The following is a 22,697-nucleotide window of genomic DNA, read 5'->3' as shown; positions in this document are numbered from 1 at the left end:
AGGTTGGCGTCACTCTCTTCTAATAATTATGCGTTTTGGTCTGCGTTTGGTCCGTAGCACTCCCCTGCATCTGTGGATGCTGACTTCTTTGAGGTGTTGTTGGGTGTCTGCTATGACTGGCTCACCCCGGCGTGTTCTTTCAGCTTTGCTCTCTACGTTGGCTTTCATTGCTGTCAGTAAGTGTCCCTTGGGGACATGTTGTTCTGTTCCGTTCCGGCACAGTTCTCCGTGTTCTATGTGGACACGTCATGTGGGTACACCCATGTATGTTCACTGTCATGGGGTGCCTGCGATACCCGTTGTGCCTCTGAATTTGCTGTTTTCTACTCTCCACCCTTTGGGCTGGGGAAGTGCTTTGGGCTTTTCTCGTGGCTCAGACCCTGTCTGGTCTTTGTCTATGGGCGGTCGAGTCCCCGCCAGACATGTCAATGCTGTACTTTGCCTTGTGCCCTACTTTCCTGTGCACTTCCCAAGCAGGGGTTCAAGCTCCTCTGCTCATTGTCGCGCAGGAGTTCAGATACTTTCTGCTCCGGGCTTCTGCTACTGTTGTCAGTTACAGTGCTCTCTTCAGGATACTCGCTGTCATTGTGTGGTCTTTGTATATGGATCTCTATGCAATTTCCTGTTACTCTATGTTGTGTAGTACTAACTCATACCTCGTTCATGTGATGGTCAGTCTCCCTGTCTGTCACATGGAGGACAGGGCCTCCTCTCTGACAGGTAGCTGATGTCGCCTTACGTTTCTGGACATTGTCCTATCCTGCTGGGCTTCTCACTGGTACTGCTGGTACCTATGGTGTGGTCGTCTTTCTCTACATCATGCTCGTCGAGCCCTTTTCAATTTTTTCATAGCTGTGTACATGTCTATGTGTATTCTGTCTTGCGAGCTACACACAATGAGAGGTCACCCATAAAAGGTTTTTCCTTGCTGCTGTATCTGGGATATTTTGCCCCAACTTCTCTCTCTCTCTCTCTCTCTGTCTCGCTCTCTCTCTCTTTCTCATTGGAGCGAGCCTTCTGTGTGTGTCTGGCTTGCCGGGTCCCCTTCGCCGGTTGGCTGGTTGACTACCTGGTGATGCGTCTCTCTCTCTCAGCTGCCGCATCCGTGATGTTAACGCTACATTGCATTGGACATTACATATATGTGGTGTGGTTTTCACAGTGCACACTGTCTGCTCCTGTGCACTCCTGTTATTTCTCCACCCATTATCGTGATTGGGTAGTAGGTTCATGTGTCCTTCTATGCTCCTACACCCTGGTCCTTCCAGTATGGGGCTTACTCATGTCCTTCCCTCCCGTCCGCCATCCCCTGCCTTTTCTCCATTGCTTGGGGTCTCTTGACTCTGCTACAGTCAATTGGTTCAGGGTCTATTTGATTGTGCCTCAGTCCATAGGCCTCTTATAGGGGGTATGGTTGCACATTCCCTGTTGTTGTCAACCTGTGGTCGATTATCATGAGTCATGTTGCTCAGGTCTTGTTGCCCTTCACGGTTGCATCCTTTGGTTGCTGACTTCCTGTTGTTTGCCATGACATGGATTTCAAATGCCGTTTTGCCTCTTAGGAGGCATAGTTTTCACTTTTCTAAAAGCGGGTACATTGCTCTTTTCCTTCAATTCCTTTCAGTATAAAGTGCTCCTTCACTGTCATTTATGGTGATTTTCTCACCGTTCTATTCTTTCTGTTATTGTTTCAATGTTTTTCATCTTTTTTGGCACACTATTCCCAAACTCTCACAGTTTTCGTAGTGGCTCCGCGTTGTGGCACCGAAAAGTTTCACCCAAGAAAACTGACGTCAGCGCGCCGGCAGGGAATTATATGGCTCCACTGATGTCATGTCCGTGGACGACTTCAAGGCGGAGCCATGCGGCACTGCCTCCCGGTGTGCAGAGGTGCTGCTGAGAAAAAAATCTCCGGATCCAGTCTGACGCCTGGGGATATTCTAAGTTAAGGAATCTGCGGCTAGACTGTGTCTCTACCAGATACATTGTTACCAAAGGTAAGTTACTCGTTCGAGGCATGTGGGCTGCTGAATTCATATCTGTGCATAGATCGCCGCCTAGTGTTGGGTCCGGATGTTTGCATGTTGTTGTCCTGGAAGAGTCTTCGAAGTATCACGAGATAGGTGACTCCTCCCCTGGACCACAGTGCGCATGGGCATCCTCTCCATCCTTAGATTGTTTTTTTCCGCCATTGGGTTCGGATGTGCTTATCTTAGCTCAAGTTAGGAAAATTTAGTTTAAGGCCAAAAGGCCTTTAGTTTTCGTCGGTACTGTTCCCGCTCGGTATCGACTGCTTTCTTGCTTAGTTTAGAAACTTCTTCCATGTTTTTCGGATCCGTTTAATCCGAACATCGACCTTACATCGACGATGGAATCGAGGACCCCATTCAAACGGTGTCCTGTATGCCACGCCAAATACCCACACATCGACGTCCACCCGGTATGCAACAAATGTCTCTCGCCGGATCACGACGAATCGAAATGTATGGCCTGTGCCCGATTCCGATCCAAGAAGACTCTCCGGAATCGACGGGCAGCGAGATTAGAAGCGCAGCAATCGGCACCGGCCCCGGCCAACATCTTCAGCACCGATGACGAAGATGTTGAAAGCATGGAAGAAGTAAACTCCAGCCCCGCTTCCGAACACGATTCCCGATCGGAAGACGCCGATGAAGCGCTTTTTCACAGGGAAGAAGCCGTCGATGAGGTAGGAGACTACGATGAGGCCTCTGGGGCCGAAGAAGATAGCTCTGGTGAAGAGCCAGGCCTACCCGTCGAAACGGAGGCTATCAAAGTGCGTCATTCTACGGCTCTGGTCAAGGGATCGCCTCCGGGCCTTACCCGAGATCAATCCCAAAGTTCTTCGGCCCCGCCTTCGGGCCCGGCCTCGAACATCCAGCACGAGCCATTATTACCGAAAAAGACTGGTTTCCCTTCAATGAAACCGAAACCAATCGTCGCACCAGTTCCACCGAAACCAAAAGTGAAACTGGCAGTGGTCGGCTCGAAGCCCTCAAAGACCTCCACTCCTTCGACGCCAGCACAGCCCATCGGCTCCGAACGCACTAAGAGGGATTTCGGCGCCGAACTCGCTGCAGCAGATATCGGTACCGACCCGAAAAGGAAGGCCATCGGTCCCACAAAAGCGCCTCGGCCCCTAGCACCGAAGCAGTCGGCCCGACCACCAAAGTCAAAATGGCCGCTCCATCTGAGTCCACTTCGAAGACAGCGACACGCGTCAAGTCATCGGCTCCGACGACCGCTGATACCTCTCCTCGGATCGATGACCCTGTGGCTCCGAAGCAGTCGACGCCTACCTCTACGGAACCACTCGGCACCAAAGAACCTTCGGCGTTCTCGGTGCGGCAAGTCGTGGCATCGTTGCAACGCATCAGGGAACAGGCAGCCCTCCGGTCCACGTCGGGCCCCGACCCGAACAAGGCTCCAAAGGCACCCTCGGCACCAACCAACATCACTTTTGGTTTGCCGCCATCCACGGCGCCGAAGATGTTCGAGATCCGAACACGTGTCCGCCAGACAAAGTCCCCATCTACTGGACACTCTCCTACTGAGCCTTCACAGTCACAATTCATCGACGCCGACACTGGCAGACTCATGCTCCGAAAACGGAAGGTCATGCCAGAGCAGGCCTTGGACTCCTACAGAATCCCTCTGAAGCAGAAACTGCCAGCAGAGTCGGAACCGGTTCTATACGAACGCTTGCACACGTCCTATCAGGATCCCCAGTCCTTTTCTCCTACGCCCTCCGACACGGACGCAATGAAGGATTACATAGGTGATGATACCACCTACCCTAGGGATATCGATTCTGAAGAGCAGCAGGACCCAGATCAAGCTTGGGATGACCCTGCAGACCAGGGTGCCGCAACAGATACCCAGGACACGCAGCTTTACGGCACAAAAACATCTCCCACAGAGGACACTGCTGCCTTCAATGCCCTCATAGAACGTGCTGCAGCCAATCATGGAGTACAACTCCACTCTGACACAGTTGAGGAAGACTTCTTGGTGGACACTTTCGCCTCCTCCGAGAGAACTGTCAAAACTTTGCCCATGTTGAAAGGTGTTCTCAAGCCTGCATAGGACATTTTCAAGGAAACAACCAGGGCACAGGTGCTAAACCCCAGGATTGAAAAAAAATACAAACCTGCGCCCGGGGACCCTATGTACATTAGAGGTCAGTTACCTCTGGACTCCATGGTGGTTGCTAATGCTCGCAAACGAGCCCACTCGCAAACAACAGATGATGCTCCTCCCCCAGACAAGGAGTCCAAAGTGCTGGAGACCTCAGGCAAGAGAATTGCAGCTCAAGCAGCAAACATCTGGCGCATTTCCAATACACAGGCCCTCCTGGCTCGCTATGATCGTTCACACTACGACACGCTAGAGTCACTACTCCAACATCTGCCAGACGAATACAAAGAGGCAGCGGAGCTCCTCATCAGAGAGGGACAACTTCTTACCAACGCATCCATTAAGTGCGCACTAGATGCTGCCGACACAGCTGCAAGGGCGATAAACACCAGCGTCATGTTACGACGACACGCTTGGTTAAGAATCTCCGGATTCAAACCAGAGATTCAAAACAACATCCTGAATCAGCCAGTCAACCCCGACTACTTATTCGGCCCAGAAGTTGACACCACCTTAGAAAAAATAAAGAAGGACACTGACACTGCGAAGTCAATGGGGGCTCTGCAAACGCAGACATTTCGTAGTAGCTCCTTTCGTCGCCCCGGGAATAGGGGAGCAGCTAGAGGCCAGGGGTCACAGCAGCAATACACTAAAGGGGGCACACAGAGTACCTACGATAAAACCAACAGAGGTGGATATCGTGGCTCCAGCACCAAGGGCAGAGGACGCAGTTACAGCAACACCAGGTCCTCACCCAAGAACAAACAGTGACGCCCTCTCCCTTCCCCCCGACCACATAACACCTGTCGGGGGGAGACTCCAGCGGTTCCTGTCCACGTGGAAAACCATCACCACGGACAGGTGGGTCAGGGATATTATCCAGCACGGTTACTGTCTCGAATTAACCTCCACTCCACCCACAATACCGCCAAAGCACCGTCCTATGTCCGCAGAGCACTTAGCATTATTGCAGCAGGAAGTGCTAAGTATGCTGCAAAAAGGTGCAATAGAGGTCGTGCCCGTCAACCAGCAGGGGACAGGGGTGTACTCTCTGTACTTCCTAATCCCAAAAAAGGACGGGTCGCTCAGACCTATACTAGACCTGAGACCCCTCAACCACTACATTCTGTCAGAGTATTTTCATATGCTCACCCTACAGCAGGTTCTCCCGCTGCTCAGCCAAGGAGACTTCCTAGCCACACTAGACCTCAAAGATGCGTACTTCCACATACCCATACACCCGTCACACAGGAAATATCTCAGGTTCACTATTCAGGGACAGCACTATCAATTCAAAGTCCTCCCCTTCGGCGTGACAACAGCACCCAGGCTTTTTACCAAGTGCCTAGCTACAGTGGCTGCACATCTACGGAGACAACACATTCACGTCTACCCTTACCTGGACGACTGGCTTGTTCAGGCAAAGTCAGCCCAGCAATGTGCCAGCCACATGTCCCTCACCATTCACCTTCTTCACAGTCTGGGATTCTCACTAAATTACCCAAAATCACATCTACAACCCGCACACGTACAACAGTACCTGGGCGCGACCATAGATACTCTGGCAGCCACAGCTCAGCCAAATTTAGTGAGGATCAACCGCATGCAACTGCTGATCTCAAAGTTCAAACCTCAACACTCCCTTCCTGCGCGAGTGTTCATGCAGTTGATAGGCATGATGGCCTCCTGCATTTTCATAGTCCCGCACGCGAGACTACATATGCGCCAGCTTCAGGAGTGCTTAGCACGTCAATGGAATAAGGCTCACGGGCAATTAAAAGACCTAGTGTTGGTGAGCGGTCGGGCATACAACTCTCTGCAGTGGTGGAATCCACAAAACCTTTGCAAGGGCCGACCATTCCAAGAGCCTATTCCACAAATAATACTGATGGTGGACGCCTCTCTCCAGGGATGGGGAGCTCATGTACTCAATTACACAGTGCAGGGACTATGGACGACACAACAAAAGAAGATGCACATCAACGTTCTGGAACTGATGGCAATCTTCCTCGCCATGAAGGCATTCAAAGTACACTTGTGCAACAAAGTCGTGTTGATCCGGACGGACAACATGACTGCCATGTACTACATACAAAAGCAGGGAGGAACACACTCTCCACAGTTGTCTCAACTGGCTCAGAGCATGTGGAAGTGGGCCATTCAGAGGAACATATTCCTCATGGCGGAACACCTCCCCGGCAAGGACAACCAGATGGCGGATCTGCTCAGCAGACACAGCCACCAGATGCACGAGTGGGAGCTACACCCATCAGTACTCCAACCGTACTTCCAACAGTGGGGTCATCCAGAGATAGACCTATTCGCCACAAACGAAAACGCAAAATGCCAAAGCTTTGCCGCCAGGTTCCCACATCCGCAATCGCAGGGCAATGCGATATGGATGAACTGGTCCGGCAGATTTGCGTAAGCTTTTCCCCCAGCGCCATTAATACCGCTAGTGGCACGCAAACTGCGACAGCACTCACTGACACTCATCCTAGTTGCTCCAACGTGGGCGCGCCAGCCATGGTACACCACCTTTCTGGAACTTTCCGTGGTGCCGCATCAAAGGCTGCGGATAAAACCTGCACTCTTAACGCAGAGCCATGGCGAAATTCAGCACCCAGATCCGCAACAGCTGAACCTGGCAATCTGGCTCCCGAAGTCTTAGAGTTTGGCTACCTAAACCTGCCACCTGACTGTATGGAGATCATCAAGGAGGCCAGGAGACCCACTACCAGAGCTTGCTATGCAGCTAAATGGAAGAGGTTTGTCATTTACTGCACCAACAATGACATTAACCCGCTAGACGCATCCATTCAAAACATAATCTGTTACCTCTTACACCTATACCGATGCAATCTGGCATACACCTCAATCCGTATCCATTTAACCGCAATAGCAGCCTATCTCCAAAACAGGCAGCACCTCTCTTTATTCAGAGTGCCTGCCATCAAAGCCTTCTTGGAAGGACTTAAACGAGTGATTCCCCCAAGGCACCCACCAGCACCAGTGTGGAACCTCAACTTGGTCCTCACCAGACTAATGGGTCCACCCTTCGAACCTCTCCACTCATGTGAGATTCAATTCCTCACCTGGAAAGTAGCTTTCCTAGTAGCAATCACTTCGTTAAGAAGAGTTAGTGAACTCCAGGCACTAACCATTCAAGAGCCATTCATACAGGTTCACGCAAACAGGGTCGTACTACGTACCAACCCCAAATTCATGCCTAAAGTAATATCGCAGTTCCACATGAATCAAACTATTGAACTGCCTGTTTTCTTTCAAAATCCACAAAATGTCGCTGAGAGAATGCTCCATACACTAGATGTAAAGAGGGCCCTCATGTACTATATAGACAGAACTAAGGACTTTAGAAAGACAAAACAACTTTTCGTTGCCTTTTCTCCACAACACAAGGGCAACGCCATTTCCAAAGCAGGTATAGCCAGATGGATCGTTAAATGTATTCAAATTTGCTATCAAAAAGCTAAACGCACACTAACGATTCCCCCACGAGCCCACTCAACACGAAAGTTAGGGGCGTCCATGGCTTTCCTGGGAAACATTCCTTTACAGGAAATATGTAGAGCAGCCACATGGTCCACTATCCATACATTTCCCAAACACTACTGCGTAGATGTACACTCAAAACAGCAGGCAGCTGTAGGACAGGCTGTTCTCAAAACTCTTTTTCAGACTGCTGCAGCTGGCACTGGTAGCCGCCGCTAATAGGAGGTACTGCTATGTATTCTATGCACAGATATGAATTCAGCAGCCCACATGCCTCGAACTGAATATGCTACTTACCAGTATGCATCTGTTCTTGTCATGTAGGGCTGCTGACATTCATATCGCCCACCCTCCTCCCCGGCGCCTGTAGCAGCTGCAGCTCTCAGAATTACTGTATAGCATGGTCATCACTTACTGTATCTACTCCATCACTGCCACAATGGCGAAAAACAATCTAAGGATGGAGAGGATGCCCATGCACACTGTGGTCCAGGGGAGGAGTCACCTATCTCGTGATACTTCGAAGACTCTTCCAGGACAACAACGTGCAAACATCCGGACCCAACACTAGGCGGCGATCTATGCACAGATATGAATGTCAGCAGCCCTACATGCCAAGAACAGATGCATACTGGTAAGTAGCATATTCAATTCTTTACGTCGATTCATACATGTGCATAAGAAAAATGCAGTCTCTCATGGTGGAGGTATCTAGTGGCTGAAGTGGGCTGACTCAGTGTCCTACACTTTGTGTTGTGGTGGGAGGAAGCATTGTTTGCGTGACATTTGAGCATCCAAGTGGATAAAGAGGATTGAGCCCCACTTATGCATACATTTTTATTATGATTCTTTTGAAAAGCACATGTCTGAGAAGACCTAAAACCCTGCACTGACTGAAGGTTTCAATGTGGTAAACCGTCATCCAGAAAAATATGAGTGTCAGCAGCTCATCTAGCAGGAGTGAACAATGTAAACACAGACAAAGTCGCACACACTGGCCGAATTCAAGCGATTAGTTTGAGATGATACATCATGCTCAAATATTTTAACAGCATTTTGGCAAGTGTGGTATCCTCAAATAAATATTTCTCTGGTATCCCCTTTCCCTGAATCCATTGAGGGACTCTCTCTCTGCCTCGAGATAATCTTTAGGAAGGGAACAGTTACGCTTAAGTCTCAATAGTTCCCCATAGGGTATGCTATTGATTAAAGTGCATGGGTGCAGACTTTGTGAATGTTTTACCATATTCCCTGCCGTGGGCTTCGCATACAGTTTCCTACATAGTTTATTGTCTGATTCAAAAACCAGGAGATCTAAAAAAGCAACTTCGCTTTTGCTCATGTTGCTTGTGAATCTCAGATGTAAACTATCATTTAGGATTCAAATATATTCTTCGGCTTCTGTTTGTGTTCCTCTCCAGACAATAAAAAGATCATCTATGTATCTAGCCCAAAGGGCTACCTTTTCTACCCAGGACTCATTGTTTTCTGCCCATGCCACGTGCTTCTGCCACCAGCCTACGAAAAGGTTCACATAGCTGGGGGCGAAGCACGTGACCATGGCAGTCCCCTGCGTCTGTAAGTACAGTTGACCTGCAAATAGGAAAATGTTATTATTGAGGCATAATTCCACAATTTGAAGTAACATTCTACTATGTTCTTGAAATTTGAGTGGTCAGGTTTTCAGAAAAGATTCAAGCACCACCAGACCCTTTGAATGTACAATACAAGTATAAAGGCTTGTAATGTCTAGGGTGATCAGCAGGAGGTCCTCTTCCCAACTAATGTTCTGTATTAGACATATAAAGTCTGTGGTGTCTTGGATAAAAGAACTGAGATCCTTCACCATGGGAAACAAGAAAAAGTCTGCTTAAATAGATGATCTTTCCAACAAACTTCCTTTGGAGGACACATGTGGGTGCCCAGTTGGCCTCGTCATGCCCTATGTATTTTGGGCAGATGGTAGAATGTAGGAAGAACCGGGTGATGCACCTTGATATATTGGTATTCATCTTCCTCCAAAATGCCCTTCGTCCTCCAATCCTGGAGCAGATCATGAAAGGCTTGTATTGTAATCCTCCCTACTGATTTTTCTGTAGCTCTGTGTATCACCTAGAAAGCATAATGCTTCTTCTTTATATAAGTCCTTTGGCATAACCACGACGTTTCCGCCTTTATCCGATTGTTTAATGACCAATGATGAGTCATCCTTCAATGTTTTAACAGCATTCCATTGTGACCTGGAGAGGGTATATTTCCTCCTTGCTGCCAGTTGGATGAATGATGTTCACAGTTTGTCAAGGTCTTGGATCAGTGCCTCATGGAAACAATCTATGGCATCAAATGGGGGTTTTTGGAATAAATTTGGATTTGTGTTTACATTTACTCTTGCCACTCCCTTGCTGGATCCCCATGTGCTTCAGCATTATTTAATTACATTTTTTGATTTATGGTTGCCAGTACTAGTTTAAACTGTCACTGTGATGTTTAAAGATGGCTGATAGCCTTTAACTATTTTTGCCATATTGATTAGGCCCATACAGGGCGAGATACTGTGGCAATGTATCCATAAGTATTTGAAAGGGACGCTTAACCGGCTCATATTCAGTCTGGTTTAAAGGTTCTTTCAAATATATTCTGGTAATTGGTATCTTTGAAGTGGTCACAGTGATGTTCTAAGATGGCCGACAATTCGCTTAATTTTTGCTACTTGTTTTGAGTCCATTAACTATTTTTTTTATCGTGCCGCCATCCAATGAAATCATGTTTTGTTAAAACGTGATTTCACGAATATTGACTGACATTGACAAAGGCCAGGAGGCTGAAACGCGTTTGTCAGTTTGTTTGCCTCGAGTGACATGAATAAAAATTTACATTATCAGCCTGAGTGCGCAGCTTTGTCTTCGGACTTTCGGTGTGTGATATATATATATATATATATCACCATACTCCCCTTCAGTGCGAAGAAGAAGAGGCCACACGAGGATTCCTTAGGGAGGCACTTTATTGACAAGCAACGTGGCATGATGCATTTCGGCGTAGTATCGCCTTCTTCAGATGCCGATGCTATCCATGTCTCGCATTGACACCGCCTTAAAAATTGCCCTCTGCACATCCCATTGGTGGGATTGCTCCACTCCCAAAGTCTTGTATCCGCCCACTAGATGCAGTGTGGTAGATATATATATATCCCAAATTAAGTTTGCTCGTTCGTTGAGGAAACCACACACAACGTTAAACTCTGCCTCCTTTATTTGAATGACAGCAACAAGACCGGTAACAGACCTCCCAGCATAATCTTTGCCACTATTGCCACACGCGTTCCGGGACAACCTCCCTTGATCACTGGCTGGGCTCGGGTGGAAGAAGGACAGCGTGTTCATTTTTTTACAATGTTTTAAGGTCTATTAGACTGGCCCTTCGGGGAGTGTCCTCGCTGTGCATGCTGGTAAATGCAGTTCAGGTAAGTGTAAAATCTTTAGTAGACACTGTCCGTTTTCCCTACCAAAATAAAAATAAGAATCCATTGGGTTGCTGTGTGGTGCACTACCTGCTTGCTGCTTTTCTTTTGTCAGCCAAACCAGCACGTTGTTCCATTGTGTGCTTCAAAGTCCATGGCACACGGACCTGTTCAGTCTGCAGGGGGGTCTCCTCGTGGCCAGAGCGGGCCACAAAACATCCCAAATGAGGTTTGCTCGTTCGTTGAGGAAACCACACACAACGTTAAACTCTGCCTCCTTTATTTGAATGACAGCAACAAGACCGGTAACGGACCTCCCAGCATAATCTTTGCCACTATTGCCACACGCGTTCCGGGACAACCTCCCTTGATCACTGGCTGGGCTCGGGTGGAAGAAGGACAGCGTGTTCATTTTTTTACAATGTTTTAAGGTCTATTAGACTTCCCCTTCGGGGGCGTGTCCTCGCTGTGCATGCTGGTAAATGCAGTTCAGGTAAGTGTAAAATCTTTAGTAGACACTGTCCGTTTTCCCTACCAAAATAAAAATAAGAATCCATTGGGTTGCTGTGTGGTGCACTACCTGCTTGCTGCTTTTCTTTTGTCAGCCAAACCAGCACGTTGTTCCATTGTGTGCTTCAAAGTCCATGGCACACGGACCTGTTCAGTCTGCAGGGGGGTCTCCTCGTGGCCAGAGCGGGCCACAAAACATCCCAAATGAAGTTTGCTCGTTCGTTGAGGAAACCACACACAATGTTAAACTCTGCCTCCTTTATTTGAATGACAGCAACAAGACCGGTAACGGACCTCCCAGCATAATCTTTGCCACTATTGCCACACGCGTTCCGGGACAACCTCCCTTGATCACTGGCTGGGCTCGGGTGGAAGAAGGATAGCGTGTTCATTTTTTTACAATGTTTTAAGGTCTATTATCTGCCCCTTCGGGGGCATGTCCTCGCTGTGCATGCTGGTAAATGCAGTTCAGGTAAGTGTAAAATCTTTAGTAGACACTGTCCGTTTTCCCTACCAAAATAAAAATAAGAATCCATTGGGTTGCTGTGTGGTGCACTACCTGCTTACTGCTTTTCTTTTGTCAGCCAAACCAGCACGTTGTTCCATTGTGTGCTTCAAAGTCCATGGCACACGGACCTGTTCAGTCTGCATATATATATATATATATATATATATATATATATATATATATATATATATATATATATATATATATATATATATATACATACGCTCACTCTCTTCTCCTCTATGGTCTCGAGAAAGCACTCACAGGGGTCTTTGCCTTTTCCAAAATCACTTTAATTCGTACAATCCACAGTCAACATGACGAGTTTCGGCTTACGCCTTAGTCAAATGTTTACATGTCATGTAAACATTTGACATGTACCTGTCTATGATTTAACATCCCATGCGATGTAGTAGTAGAAATATTTACCTATAAATTAGTGAATCCCTGTGTAGTGCCAGCAAAGTAATGAGTCCCAATCTAGAACTCTTGTTGTAGTGGAGCATCTGTCCATCTGCATTATGCTTTTCTCCCATTTATGTTCTCCTGAGGGTGACACAGTAGATGTTTAGATTTCTACAGCACACTGTTACCCCAGGGATGTTCTGGTGCTATGGCAAACAGGTAAACTTGCTAGAGAGGGTCAAAAGGGGTCACTCTGGGATGGCTGGATAAACAGAATTTAGTTTTGAGCTGCCATTGAAACAGGCGATGGTCAGTGGTAGAGTGTAGGGAAAGAAGAAGTTTATTCCAGAATTTTATCGCTAAGTAGGAAAAGAATTGACTACCAGCGCATGCTCAAAGTGTAGGATATACGTTTATACTTCAAATAAGTGGGATCTAACCTATGTAGGACTCTGCGGCAGAGGCATAAAATATGTTTATGTACTGGTAGCCAATGAAGCAAGTTCAAGTGAGCAGATATGGAGTCCCTAGCAGGAAGACGTAGTATGAGTTGAGTGGCAGAATTTTGAGCTAGTTGCACTCAATTAAGTGGCACCAAAAAGAAGAGTCTAATCGTGAAACAGCAACTGTACTAATATTGCTGTTTATTTTGTAGCTTGAAGGGGAGCCATATTTGGGGATGAGCAGTCTATTGTGTTGCCTCTTTGGGCATGACTCGACAGTTCCCAGGCCCATTTAATGCCTGCAGTAATGCAGATGCACAGCTAAGTCAGACTGAATTTGAATCTTTTTAATGCATGGGGAATTTGGCTGGGGGGTTTGCTTTTAATCGAAAAACTGCTTTTTTGCTTGATTTGTTGGGCATTACGGGCCATAATTCTATATCCGTGAATTGCGGCCATTTTTACTCACTTAGGGGCATATGCATCAACATTGGCATTTGCGATTCCTTATTAGCGAAAAATAAGGATTCGCTAATAAGGAATAGCAAAAGGCTATGCATGTAGGAATCGCTATTCAAATAGCGATTCCTTAACTTTCCTTAATTGCTACTAGCAAATTGCGAGTAGCAATTAAGGAATGCCGTCCCAATCATTCCTATGGGCCTCCAGGCCCATAGGAATGAATTGGAGATTGCATGAGCAAATTGCGAGTACCAGTAGGTTCTCGCAAATTGCTCATGCAATTTCAAGGGTGCAAGGGTGTCAAAATGACACCCTATTGCACCCCTGAAATTGATATGTGCACATATGTTGCATACACACATGCTCTAAGGGCATGTGTGTGCGCAACATGAAACTTTGAAAAATGCACAAAAGTGCATTTTTCAAACTTTTAGCAAATTACCATGCAGTTCATCTTCATGGTAATTTGCTCCCCCTATTAGCGAATTCGCTAATTTTTTAACTTTCATGCATTGCATTTAAGGAATCCCAAATTGAGATTCCTTAAATTAAGGAATCTCAATTTGGGATTCCTTAAATGCTATCGCTATTTAAGGAATCGCTATTTAAGGATTCCTTAAATAGCGATTTTTGCTTTTGGGTTGATGCATTGGGATTGGGTATTTTTAACTCAATACCGGGAGCTATTAGCGAATCGGATTTTGGCTTGATGCATGAGGCTGTTTGACGGCTCCACACCAGATGCCCTTTTTGGGGGTGAGCAGTCTAGTGTGCAGTGTGTTTGTGCAGGACTGGACAACTCCCAGGCCCATTTAATGGCTGCAGTGACGCAGCAAGCCTGTCTGTTCCTGTCCACGTATGGCCAATGTCCAGCGCCAGCCACACTGCATCTCTCCCTAAAATGTAAAGGTCAGACTTTCATATCAGAAAAAAAGATTTGATGGCTTAGCAGTAGAACTGTTGTAACATTCCCTTTAATTTAGCAGAAGAGGTTAACCTCTTTAGCAGCTCAACATTGACAATTTACACTCCAACCAGGATATGACCCTTTCCCTCATCCTACTAGCAAAGATGATGATGCTCACTTGCCAATACTTGATAAAGTAACCAAATTTAAGGAGAATAAGGAGCTAAGACCCTGTTTTAAAAAATTGTGTGAATGCCTAGAACGCATAAGGCTCAAGGATATTAGCATCAATATTACAACCATCTACCCCTCAGCCCTGAGGGAATATAACAAGCTCATCCATGCTGCGCAAAGAGATTTCTATGCTCATAGGATCAAGGCCTCGTCAAATTCCTCTAAAGAACTCTTCCAAATTGTTAATGCCCTATCATCCCTGGAACGTGTATCTGCCCACATAGTCCCATCCTTACAGAGTCACCAACTGATTGCCTGCTTCTTTTCTGACAAAGTTGTGAAAATCTATGACTCTTTCGCGGAGACTCTAAGGGATTTCCAGTGCCCAATTGCCTGGTTTCACGCCCCAGTTTCTAACAAGGGTCTTTCTGTTTCCTCTTACCCCTCCCTGGATGAACTTCGCATACTTCTCGTGAAGATAAAATCTGGATCTCTCTCTGATCCGGCTCCCCCAAGAATCTGAGTCCAGGGAATACAGTCTATTTTACCTGGGCTGAGCAATCTGCTCAACGTCTCCTTTACAACAGGTATAGTCCAAGTGGAAGTATGCTGTGAAGCCTCTTCCCAAAAAGATTCATCTTTTGCAGAAAACTTTAGGCACATCTTGCTTCTCCCCTTTTCCTTTTTAAAAAATCACTGGGAAACACATTAATGCCCAACTGCTAAGCTTTTTGGAATCTAATAGCATACTCCATGAATCACAGTCAGGTTTTCGTGCCCAGTTCTGAACAGAATCGGCCTTATTGCTTGCCTCCAAATCTCTCAGACTCACCGCTGACCAAGGCCTAACGACCGCTCTATTTATGCTGGACCTTAGTGCAGCTTCCAATACTGTTTACCATACCCTCTTGTTTGAATGCCTTGGAACCTACGGTATCAGGGGCTTAGCCCGAACATGGATGGCCTCTTTCCTTCAAGACCGAACCTTTCAGGTGGTACTGCAGCCATTTGCTTGAGAAGTGCTTTCTCTATCTCAGGGGGTGCCCCCAGGGCTCGATACTAAGCCGTACACTGTTCAATCTCTATATGCGCCCCCTGGCTGATGTCAAATGACACAATGTCACCATAGTCTTGTATGCTGATGGCATACAGCTCATTGTCATTCTCTCTCAGTAGAAGGAGTGGGCTGCACCTCAATTTAGATCCTGATTTCTGTTTGATTCTAGACTCACCTTTGACAGCCAAGTAACATGTGTGGCTGGGGAATGCTTTGGCACCCTTCAGACACTTGCCAAAATCTTGGATCTTCTTCTTCTGTCTGCCAGGAAAACAGTTGTCCAGGCTCTTGTAATGTCCAAACTGGATTACTGTAATGTACTTTACATTGGAACCTCACTGGGCAGACTAAACGAACTCCAGAGAGTGCAGAATGCTGCTGCACGTATTGTACTGAAACTTCCGAGGAGGGAGCTTTCCGTCCCTGCCTTGGAAGATCTTCATTGGCTGCTGGTGAGCAAAATAATCTCTTTTAAAGCTATGTGCTTCTGCCATAGGATTTTTTTAATGGCAAGGGCCCCCCTTTTCTCTTTCCACTAATTAAATCCTACCAACCCAGCAGAAGGCTCATATCTACAGATTCTGCACTGACAACAGTGCCCAGCATGAAAAGAGCTCGTTTGGGTGACTCCTCTTTTGGCTTTCGGGTCTCTAAGCTGTGGAACACTCTGCCTCTCTACTTGAGACAAGAACCCATTGAGAAAATCTTCAGGAAAAAAATCAAAACATGGTTGTTTTAGCTAGCCTAACTTCTTCTGCTTGGGGCCTTTTTTTCCTTTTTTCCCTTCCCTTCATTCTTCATGTCACTCATGCACTTCAACAGAGCAATCCTAGCTTGGGGACGCTCCATCCGGAGCAACCATGCTCTCTAAAAAAGTTTACCGTGGCATTACGCCAGACCTTTTCCCATACATAAGTGGGATATTTGGTCACTCCTGTTTGAGAGCTCTTGGGATCCTATGTTTTTAATGCAAGCCTGGCTTAAGGAAAGCTCGGTCTTGATTTGGTGGAATCCATTCCAGGCAGATACTCAATTCTGCACATCAGTCATGATTCAGGAATGGGTGGGGGAGTGGCAGTGATTTATTGCACTTCCTTTTGTTTTGGCCATTGTCGACTCTGTTTAGTTCTTATTTTGTCTCAGTGGAGCATAAAAAAGTAGGCACTGATGCAGGTAGCTCCTTTATTGAACTTTCTATCAGAAAATATTTTGTTGAAGATAACCAACTTTTTCTTTTTATTCTTGCAGTATGGTAACATTGGCGCCATGGCTATAACCTTGGCACAGACCCTGGGCCAGAACATTGGAATGGTGTGGAATAAGCAGCGTGGTGCTGCAGGTAAGCTGACACATACTTTTTAATACATCCTTGCCTTTACCACAGGGATGCTGCACAGCGATAAGCAGACTGTTATTTTATTATTTTTATTTTGTTTATTTTCTTTTTAATTTATTTCACTGTTTTGGTGAGTCCGAATCATGCTAGTTCATGCATCGCAGTCCTGTCCATATTTATGAGATCAGGTAACACAATTTATTGATCTTTAATATTATACATCTAAACCAGTGGGTTTAGGCAATAGACCTTATTAGTTCAGACATGATTTTGTAGACACATATGTGTGTAGGTAGTTTTTAAAAACATATGTTGGTACATATGTTGGTACCATTTAATTTAACTTATTTGGTAAAAGAAAAGATTAAAGACAAACTATGATTTCTGCATTTACATTGGAGTTGGGTGTTGCCCTTTGAAAAATGTTTGCTCAGGTTCTAGCTTTTAGGACTTTGTGCAGACTCTGGAGGTTTGCCCTGAATCAGGGATGCACTCTATCATGCTTTTTATGGGCCCGAGGGTGTATCATAAATAATTAGGTTGAACACTGTAGTGGAGGAGAACACCGATCAGTGTCCGAGCACACTGCAGTCCTTTATTTTTATTATCCACTCTCCTTACGCCACACTACATTCCTCACCAAATTTCTTTAAACTGAACAATCAACTCAGAGTCAAACAGGTAGCAACTCGACAGGGAACAACAACTGTTGCTTTCCTGGAGTCACATGTTAATCAGTTTATAGCATTCATAGTCATCGAATCTCTTGGGCCTGTGGATTTGGGATCACAGATAATAGGGGTGCCTTGGAGATTTTCCTTGGTAGTTGTCCCTTACCGCCTGTCCCCGTGGGAGCTGTAGATGGTCCATGGTGCTTTCGAGAGCTGTCACCCTAGAGTGTGTTAAGGTACCACTTCTGGTAAAATTATACAAATCTCATGACCAGTCCCCTCTGGGCTATTACCATTGACCCTTTCATGCTTGTCTCTTGGAATGGTTATGTTTCAAAAGGAAGACTGAATTTTCATTTCTCCAAATGCCGATTCTGTACTAGAACCCAATCGCCCACCTTCTTGGCGCAGTCAATTTGGTATTATAGTGAGTTCAGTGACTCACCTGTATGTCCAGTGGTGCTGGTGTCCATGAATTTGTGGGGGGGGGGTGATATCCTAGGTGGCTCGACCAAACATGATATCAACCTGCAACATACTTCTGTACCCACCTAGTTATGCATTGATTACATCTTCAACATCTTCCTGCTGCTCCAGCCTGATCCTGATAGATTTATTTAGCATCCTCATCACCTCTCAACCTCTCCATTGGCCTGTGGCCACCGAGGCATTATTTTCCCGTGAGTTAGGTTAAGGGTTTAAGGCAGTCACAGAAATCGCTACACTGGAGCCCAAATAGCGTAAAGATTGTGTGGAGATGACTCTTTTAGTTTGTGCAAAGTTTGTGGTATGGACGATCTCCACCACTGGGAACTTTGAATAGGTACCAGAGATGACCAGCATGTGGCACCCATCCAGCAAGGAACCGAAGTCGATGCTGCTGTCTGGCTCTGGACCATAACTCGGGTCTTCAGGCACAAGCGGTGCTGGTCTGTCTGGGTTTGGGTGGCTGGCACCAGTGGCAGTTTGCTACCATCTCATCAACTGAAGAATACAGTGCTGGAAACCAGACCTTGCTGCTTAGTCGAGTTTCCTTTTGGTTGCACCCTGCTGGCCTGTGTGGGCCAGAATTAGCATTTGGCATCTCAACTGTTTTGGGACAACCAGCCAGTGTCTCCTAATGAGGATCCCTCCTTCTGTGACACTGAGTTAGTTGTGCACATGCCAAAACACTGCCATATCCTGCTGCAAGACGTCTTCCAGGTCATTGATGTACTGGAGAAAGTACTTGCATTGATACTATATTGCGATGTCGCATTCACGCTAGAGGCAGGGGTCAGATTTGGTTCCTGCAGCAATGTCTGTGAGTTTCACTGCAAGGGGGCAGTTGGATGTACTCACCCACTCGAAGTACTCATCAGCCCCGCCTAATGGGTTTTGGGCATTTAGTTAGTTACATAAATCTGAAAGAAACACGTTAGTTAGATTCCTCACCTTAGAATATCCCCAGGCGTCAGGCTGGATCCGGACAGATTTTCGCCAGCAATACCCTTGCACGTCGCTAGGCGTTGTCTGCGGCTCCGCGTCCGTCGTCGGCGTAGTTATCGCCGGAATGATGTCGTCGGAGTACTTAGACGCCGCCCTCGCGCGCTGACGTCAGTTCTTCTTTTTTCCGCGCCAGTAAGCACCGATCCGGGAAGAGCATACCCTTTAGTCATTTTTTGACTAAACTTTTTGAACTATTTTGGTTCGATTCTCGTCGACTCGACTCTGGTGCCGGTAGGGATGCCTGGCTTTAAAGCTTGTGTCACCGACGTCGGTTACGGACCACCACCGCCGGTGCCTTTACTGCCTGGGGGCCGACCACGATTCCGAGTCGTGCCCCGACTGCCGGGCCTTGACTTCGAAGGATAGGCGGGAGTGGTCCCGCAAGCTACTCGAGCTCCGGTAGTCGGCTCCGCGCCGTTCACGGTCCCGGTCGAGGAGGAGGTCGAGGGACGGGTCGCGGCGCCGCAGCCATCACCACCACTCATCGGGTTCCAAGTCTTTGGGTAAGTCGAAGCATAGTAAGAAGTCCAAGAGGCGACATCGCTCTTCGGGCTCCCCTCGCCGGTCGCGCGACTCGGCTGAGGGTTCAGGTGGTACCACCCACGCGGCTGGCGCGACTCCTGTGGGGATCAGTGCCTTCCTCGTGGCCATGAGGAGCCTGGCTCCGCCGTCAACGCCTGCCGGCGCGCCTTCGGGCCCCGCAGGCTGGACCGGGAGGCCTAGCGAGCTGGCGACTCCGCCCCCGGCGCCGACTCCGGTCCCGACGCTGCAGGTCCCCACGGGATCCAGGCCTGGATCCCAGTCGGCGCCGGTCGACCTCACCTGTTGACACTTAAGACTGCTTTCCTGGTAGCCATCACCTCTGCTAGAAGGGTGAGTGAACTCCAGGCTCTCTCTTCTAAGCCTCCTTTCCTTTCTGTCCATCCGGACAAAATTGTTCTCACAACTCGTCCTTCCTTTCTTCCTAAGGTGGTGACTGCCCATCACATTGGGCAGTCTGTTACGCTGCCCACCTTCTTTCCGCCTCCACATCCGTCTGGACCCAAAACGAGCACTGTCCTTCTATCTGGTCCGCACCAAGCAGTTCTGGGTGGACGACCATATCTTTGTCGGCTACGTGGGCGCTAAGAAGGGGCAGGCGGTGCACAAACGAACCATCTCTCGGTGGGTCGTTTTGTGTATCAAGGCTTGTTACTCCTTAGCTAAAAAGGAACCTCCTGTAGGGCTGAGGGCCCATTCCACTCGGGCCACAGCAGCGACCACTGCCCTGGGCCGGGGAGTCCCCTTGCAAGACATTTGCCAGGCAGCAACGTGGGCCACACGTTTGCCAGACACTATTGCCTGGACAACCAAGTCCGGAGGGACGGCTTCTTTGGCCGTTCTATTCTCCAGGACTTTCTGGTGTGATCTTGGTACGCAGACCCACCACCGGGGTTGGTATTGCTGGGGTATCTATTCTAAGGTGAGGTGAGGCGACACTGGTGCCAAAAAATGCTAGGGCCCTGAAAGGGATGACCTCAACCCTAGATATCGGTTCGCAGAATGGGGAGGATGGGTGGGTTGGTGAGGAATCTAACTAACGTGTTTCTTTCAGATGAACAAGTTACTTACCTTTGGTAACGATATATCTGTAAGAAACATTAGTTAGTTAGATTCCTCACCGACCCACCCATCCTCCCCGTTCTGCGAACCGATATCTAGGGTTGAGGTCATCCCTTTCAGGGCCCTAGCATTTTTTGGCACCAGTGTCGGTTTCTTGCATGGCTCTGCGTTCCTGGCGCGGAAAGCTATGTACAAGAACTGACATCAGCGTGCGAGGGCGGCGTCTAAGTACTCCGACGACGTCATTCCGGCGATCACGATGCCGACGACAGACGCGGAGCCGCATATGACGCCTAGCGACGCGCAAGGGTATTGTTGACGAAAATCTTTCCGGATCCAGCCTGACGCCTGGGGATATTCTAAGGTGAGGAATCTAACTAACTAATGTTTCTTACAGATATATCGTTACCGGAGGTAAGTAACTTGTTCATTTGGCGACGAGCGGGAGAAGGTGAAAAGAAGGCAGCTCTCACCAAGATTTTGCGCTTGCTTGCGTTGTGCTGAAGACCCGTTTTCTTGGTGAATCTGTTTCTACTCATCCCAGGGTCGTGTGCTGAAGACCCGTTTTCTTGGTGAATCTGTTTCTACTCATCCCAGGGTCATCGGCTGATCGAACTATGTGATCCTACCTCTGGTAGGATTTATATTTTTTGATTTTGGGCTTCCTCTGCCTCTTCACTACACTCTGGTTGCTGTACTACACGTGTGCAAGTAGTGTTAGTATGCGTTTATACTACTTCTGTAGTTATGCATTTAACAAAGCATCATGGTCCCATGGAGCGCCACCTCCCAGGCGCAGGTCATACAATGTCCCGGGGTGTGCAAGCGCGGTACATTTATGTTTGCTATTACAGGGCGGGAGCATTGCTTGCACCCTGTGATAGTAATTTCTTGTTTGCCTCGTTGAAGCGAGAGGAGGAAAACCTCGTATCGTTTCAATAAAGCGGAACCGGATGGTAAAAATGGAGAAAAAAAAAATGAAGCGGGGTCTCACCCGTTCATTTAAATGAGCCCACTGGTGGGTAATGTTCCGGGGCCAATCCTATTATTATATTGCGGGGTCTCTGCAGCACTGGGGCACTGGGATCTTAATCTCACATGTAAATTAGGCGCAGGAGGGCACAGAGACATTTCGCAGACTAGGGGATCGACACCTCCCCGGGTATTGTTTACAAATTGTTCGGGGGGCTTCGAGGCCAACTCAAGACCGGGGATCGGCAACCTCCGGGGCTTTATTTAAATATGCAGGGGGGGCCTCGCCAGTCCTTGAAGCGTTGGTGCTCTGGGCAGTGCCTTATTGGTTCTGAAATCACACGGGCAGTACTCATGGTGTTATAAAGTGATACACTCATAGAACTCTTGCCGTTGTACAATTACCCAGGCTTCATTTATGTAATAGTCTGTTGGTTTATATTTGGTAGGTGCACCGGAAAATTAAACAACATTTTCCTTATAACCTACTATCAGCCACCGATTTTTACAATAAACTACAGACAAGTGTTGTCAGAAAAAGAAGACCCATACACTCAGTTCTATTTATTGGTAAAAAAAAAACAACTTTTATTAACGCAACACAAATAAATGGAAATGTAAGTTTATTCGAACAACAGTAAAACATGAAAGAAGTGGGTGGGACTCCTCCGGAAGCAGCGTACAAAACCTGCAAGACAAAAAAGAAACATAAGTATGTGTGCCATGTCTAAGAGAAAAAGAAAGGTAGTGAGAATGAACGGTGGAAAGTGAGAATGGGACAGAGAGCAAGTGGGTGGAAGGGAGAAGGGGAGGGAGAGTGAAAAGAACAGAGGGAGGAGGAGACAGAGCGCCGGCCTACTGCACCCAGCCCTCACTATTCACCTCCTGTCACCCGTGTCTCAGGGACGCTGGGGTCCGCGAGAAAGAGTGCGGTCCAGCAAGTCCTTAAAATGAAACAGAGATATGAATGAGGCCAGAGATTATATTCTTATCCATGGCAACATCGCTTGCCTGCACCTGTGCACCCCAGCTCC

General features: G+C 47.5%; 1 protein-coding gene across 6 annotated transcripts in view; it reads left to right on the top strand.

Annotated features, from left to right (window-relative positions):
- Positions 1–22,697, top strand: part of ADAM11 (ADAM metallopeptidase domain 11) — a 789,906-nt gene that overhangs the window by 341,603 nt on the left and 425,606 nt on the right. For all 6 annotated transcript variants that reach the window (XM_085646660.1, XM_085646679.1, XM_085646669.1 and 3 more), the window contains exon 13: positions 16,843–16,933. In XM_085646660.1, coding sequence (XP_085502786.1) covers positions 16,843–16,933 — 91 coding nt within the window. The remainder of the gene's footprint in view (positions 1–16,842; positions 16,934–22,697) is intronic.

The sequence above is a fragment of the Triturus cristatus genome, chromosome 1_1 (assembly GCF_964204655.1).
Source record: "Triturus cristatus chromosome 1_1, aTriCri1.1, whole genome shotgun sequence".
Classification (NCBI taxonomy): domain Eukaryota; kingdom Metazoa; phylum Chordata; class Amphibia; order Caudata; family Salamandridae; genus Triturus; species Triturus cristatus.
The sequence above is the reverse complement of the archived record's forward strand: the minus strand, read 5'-3'. Positions and strand labels throughout refer to the sequence as shown.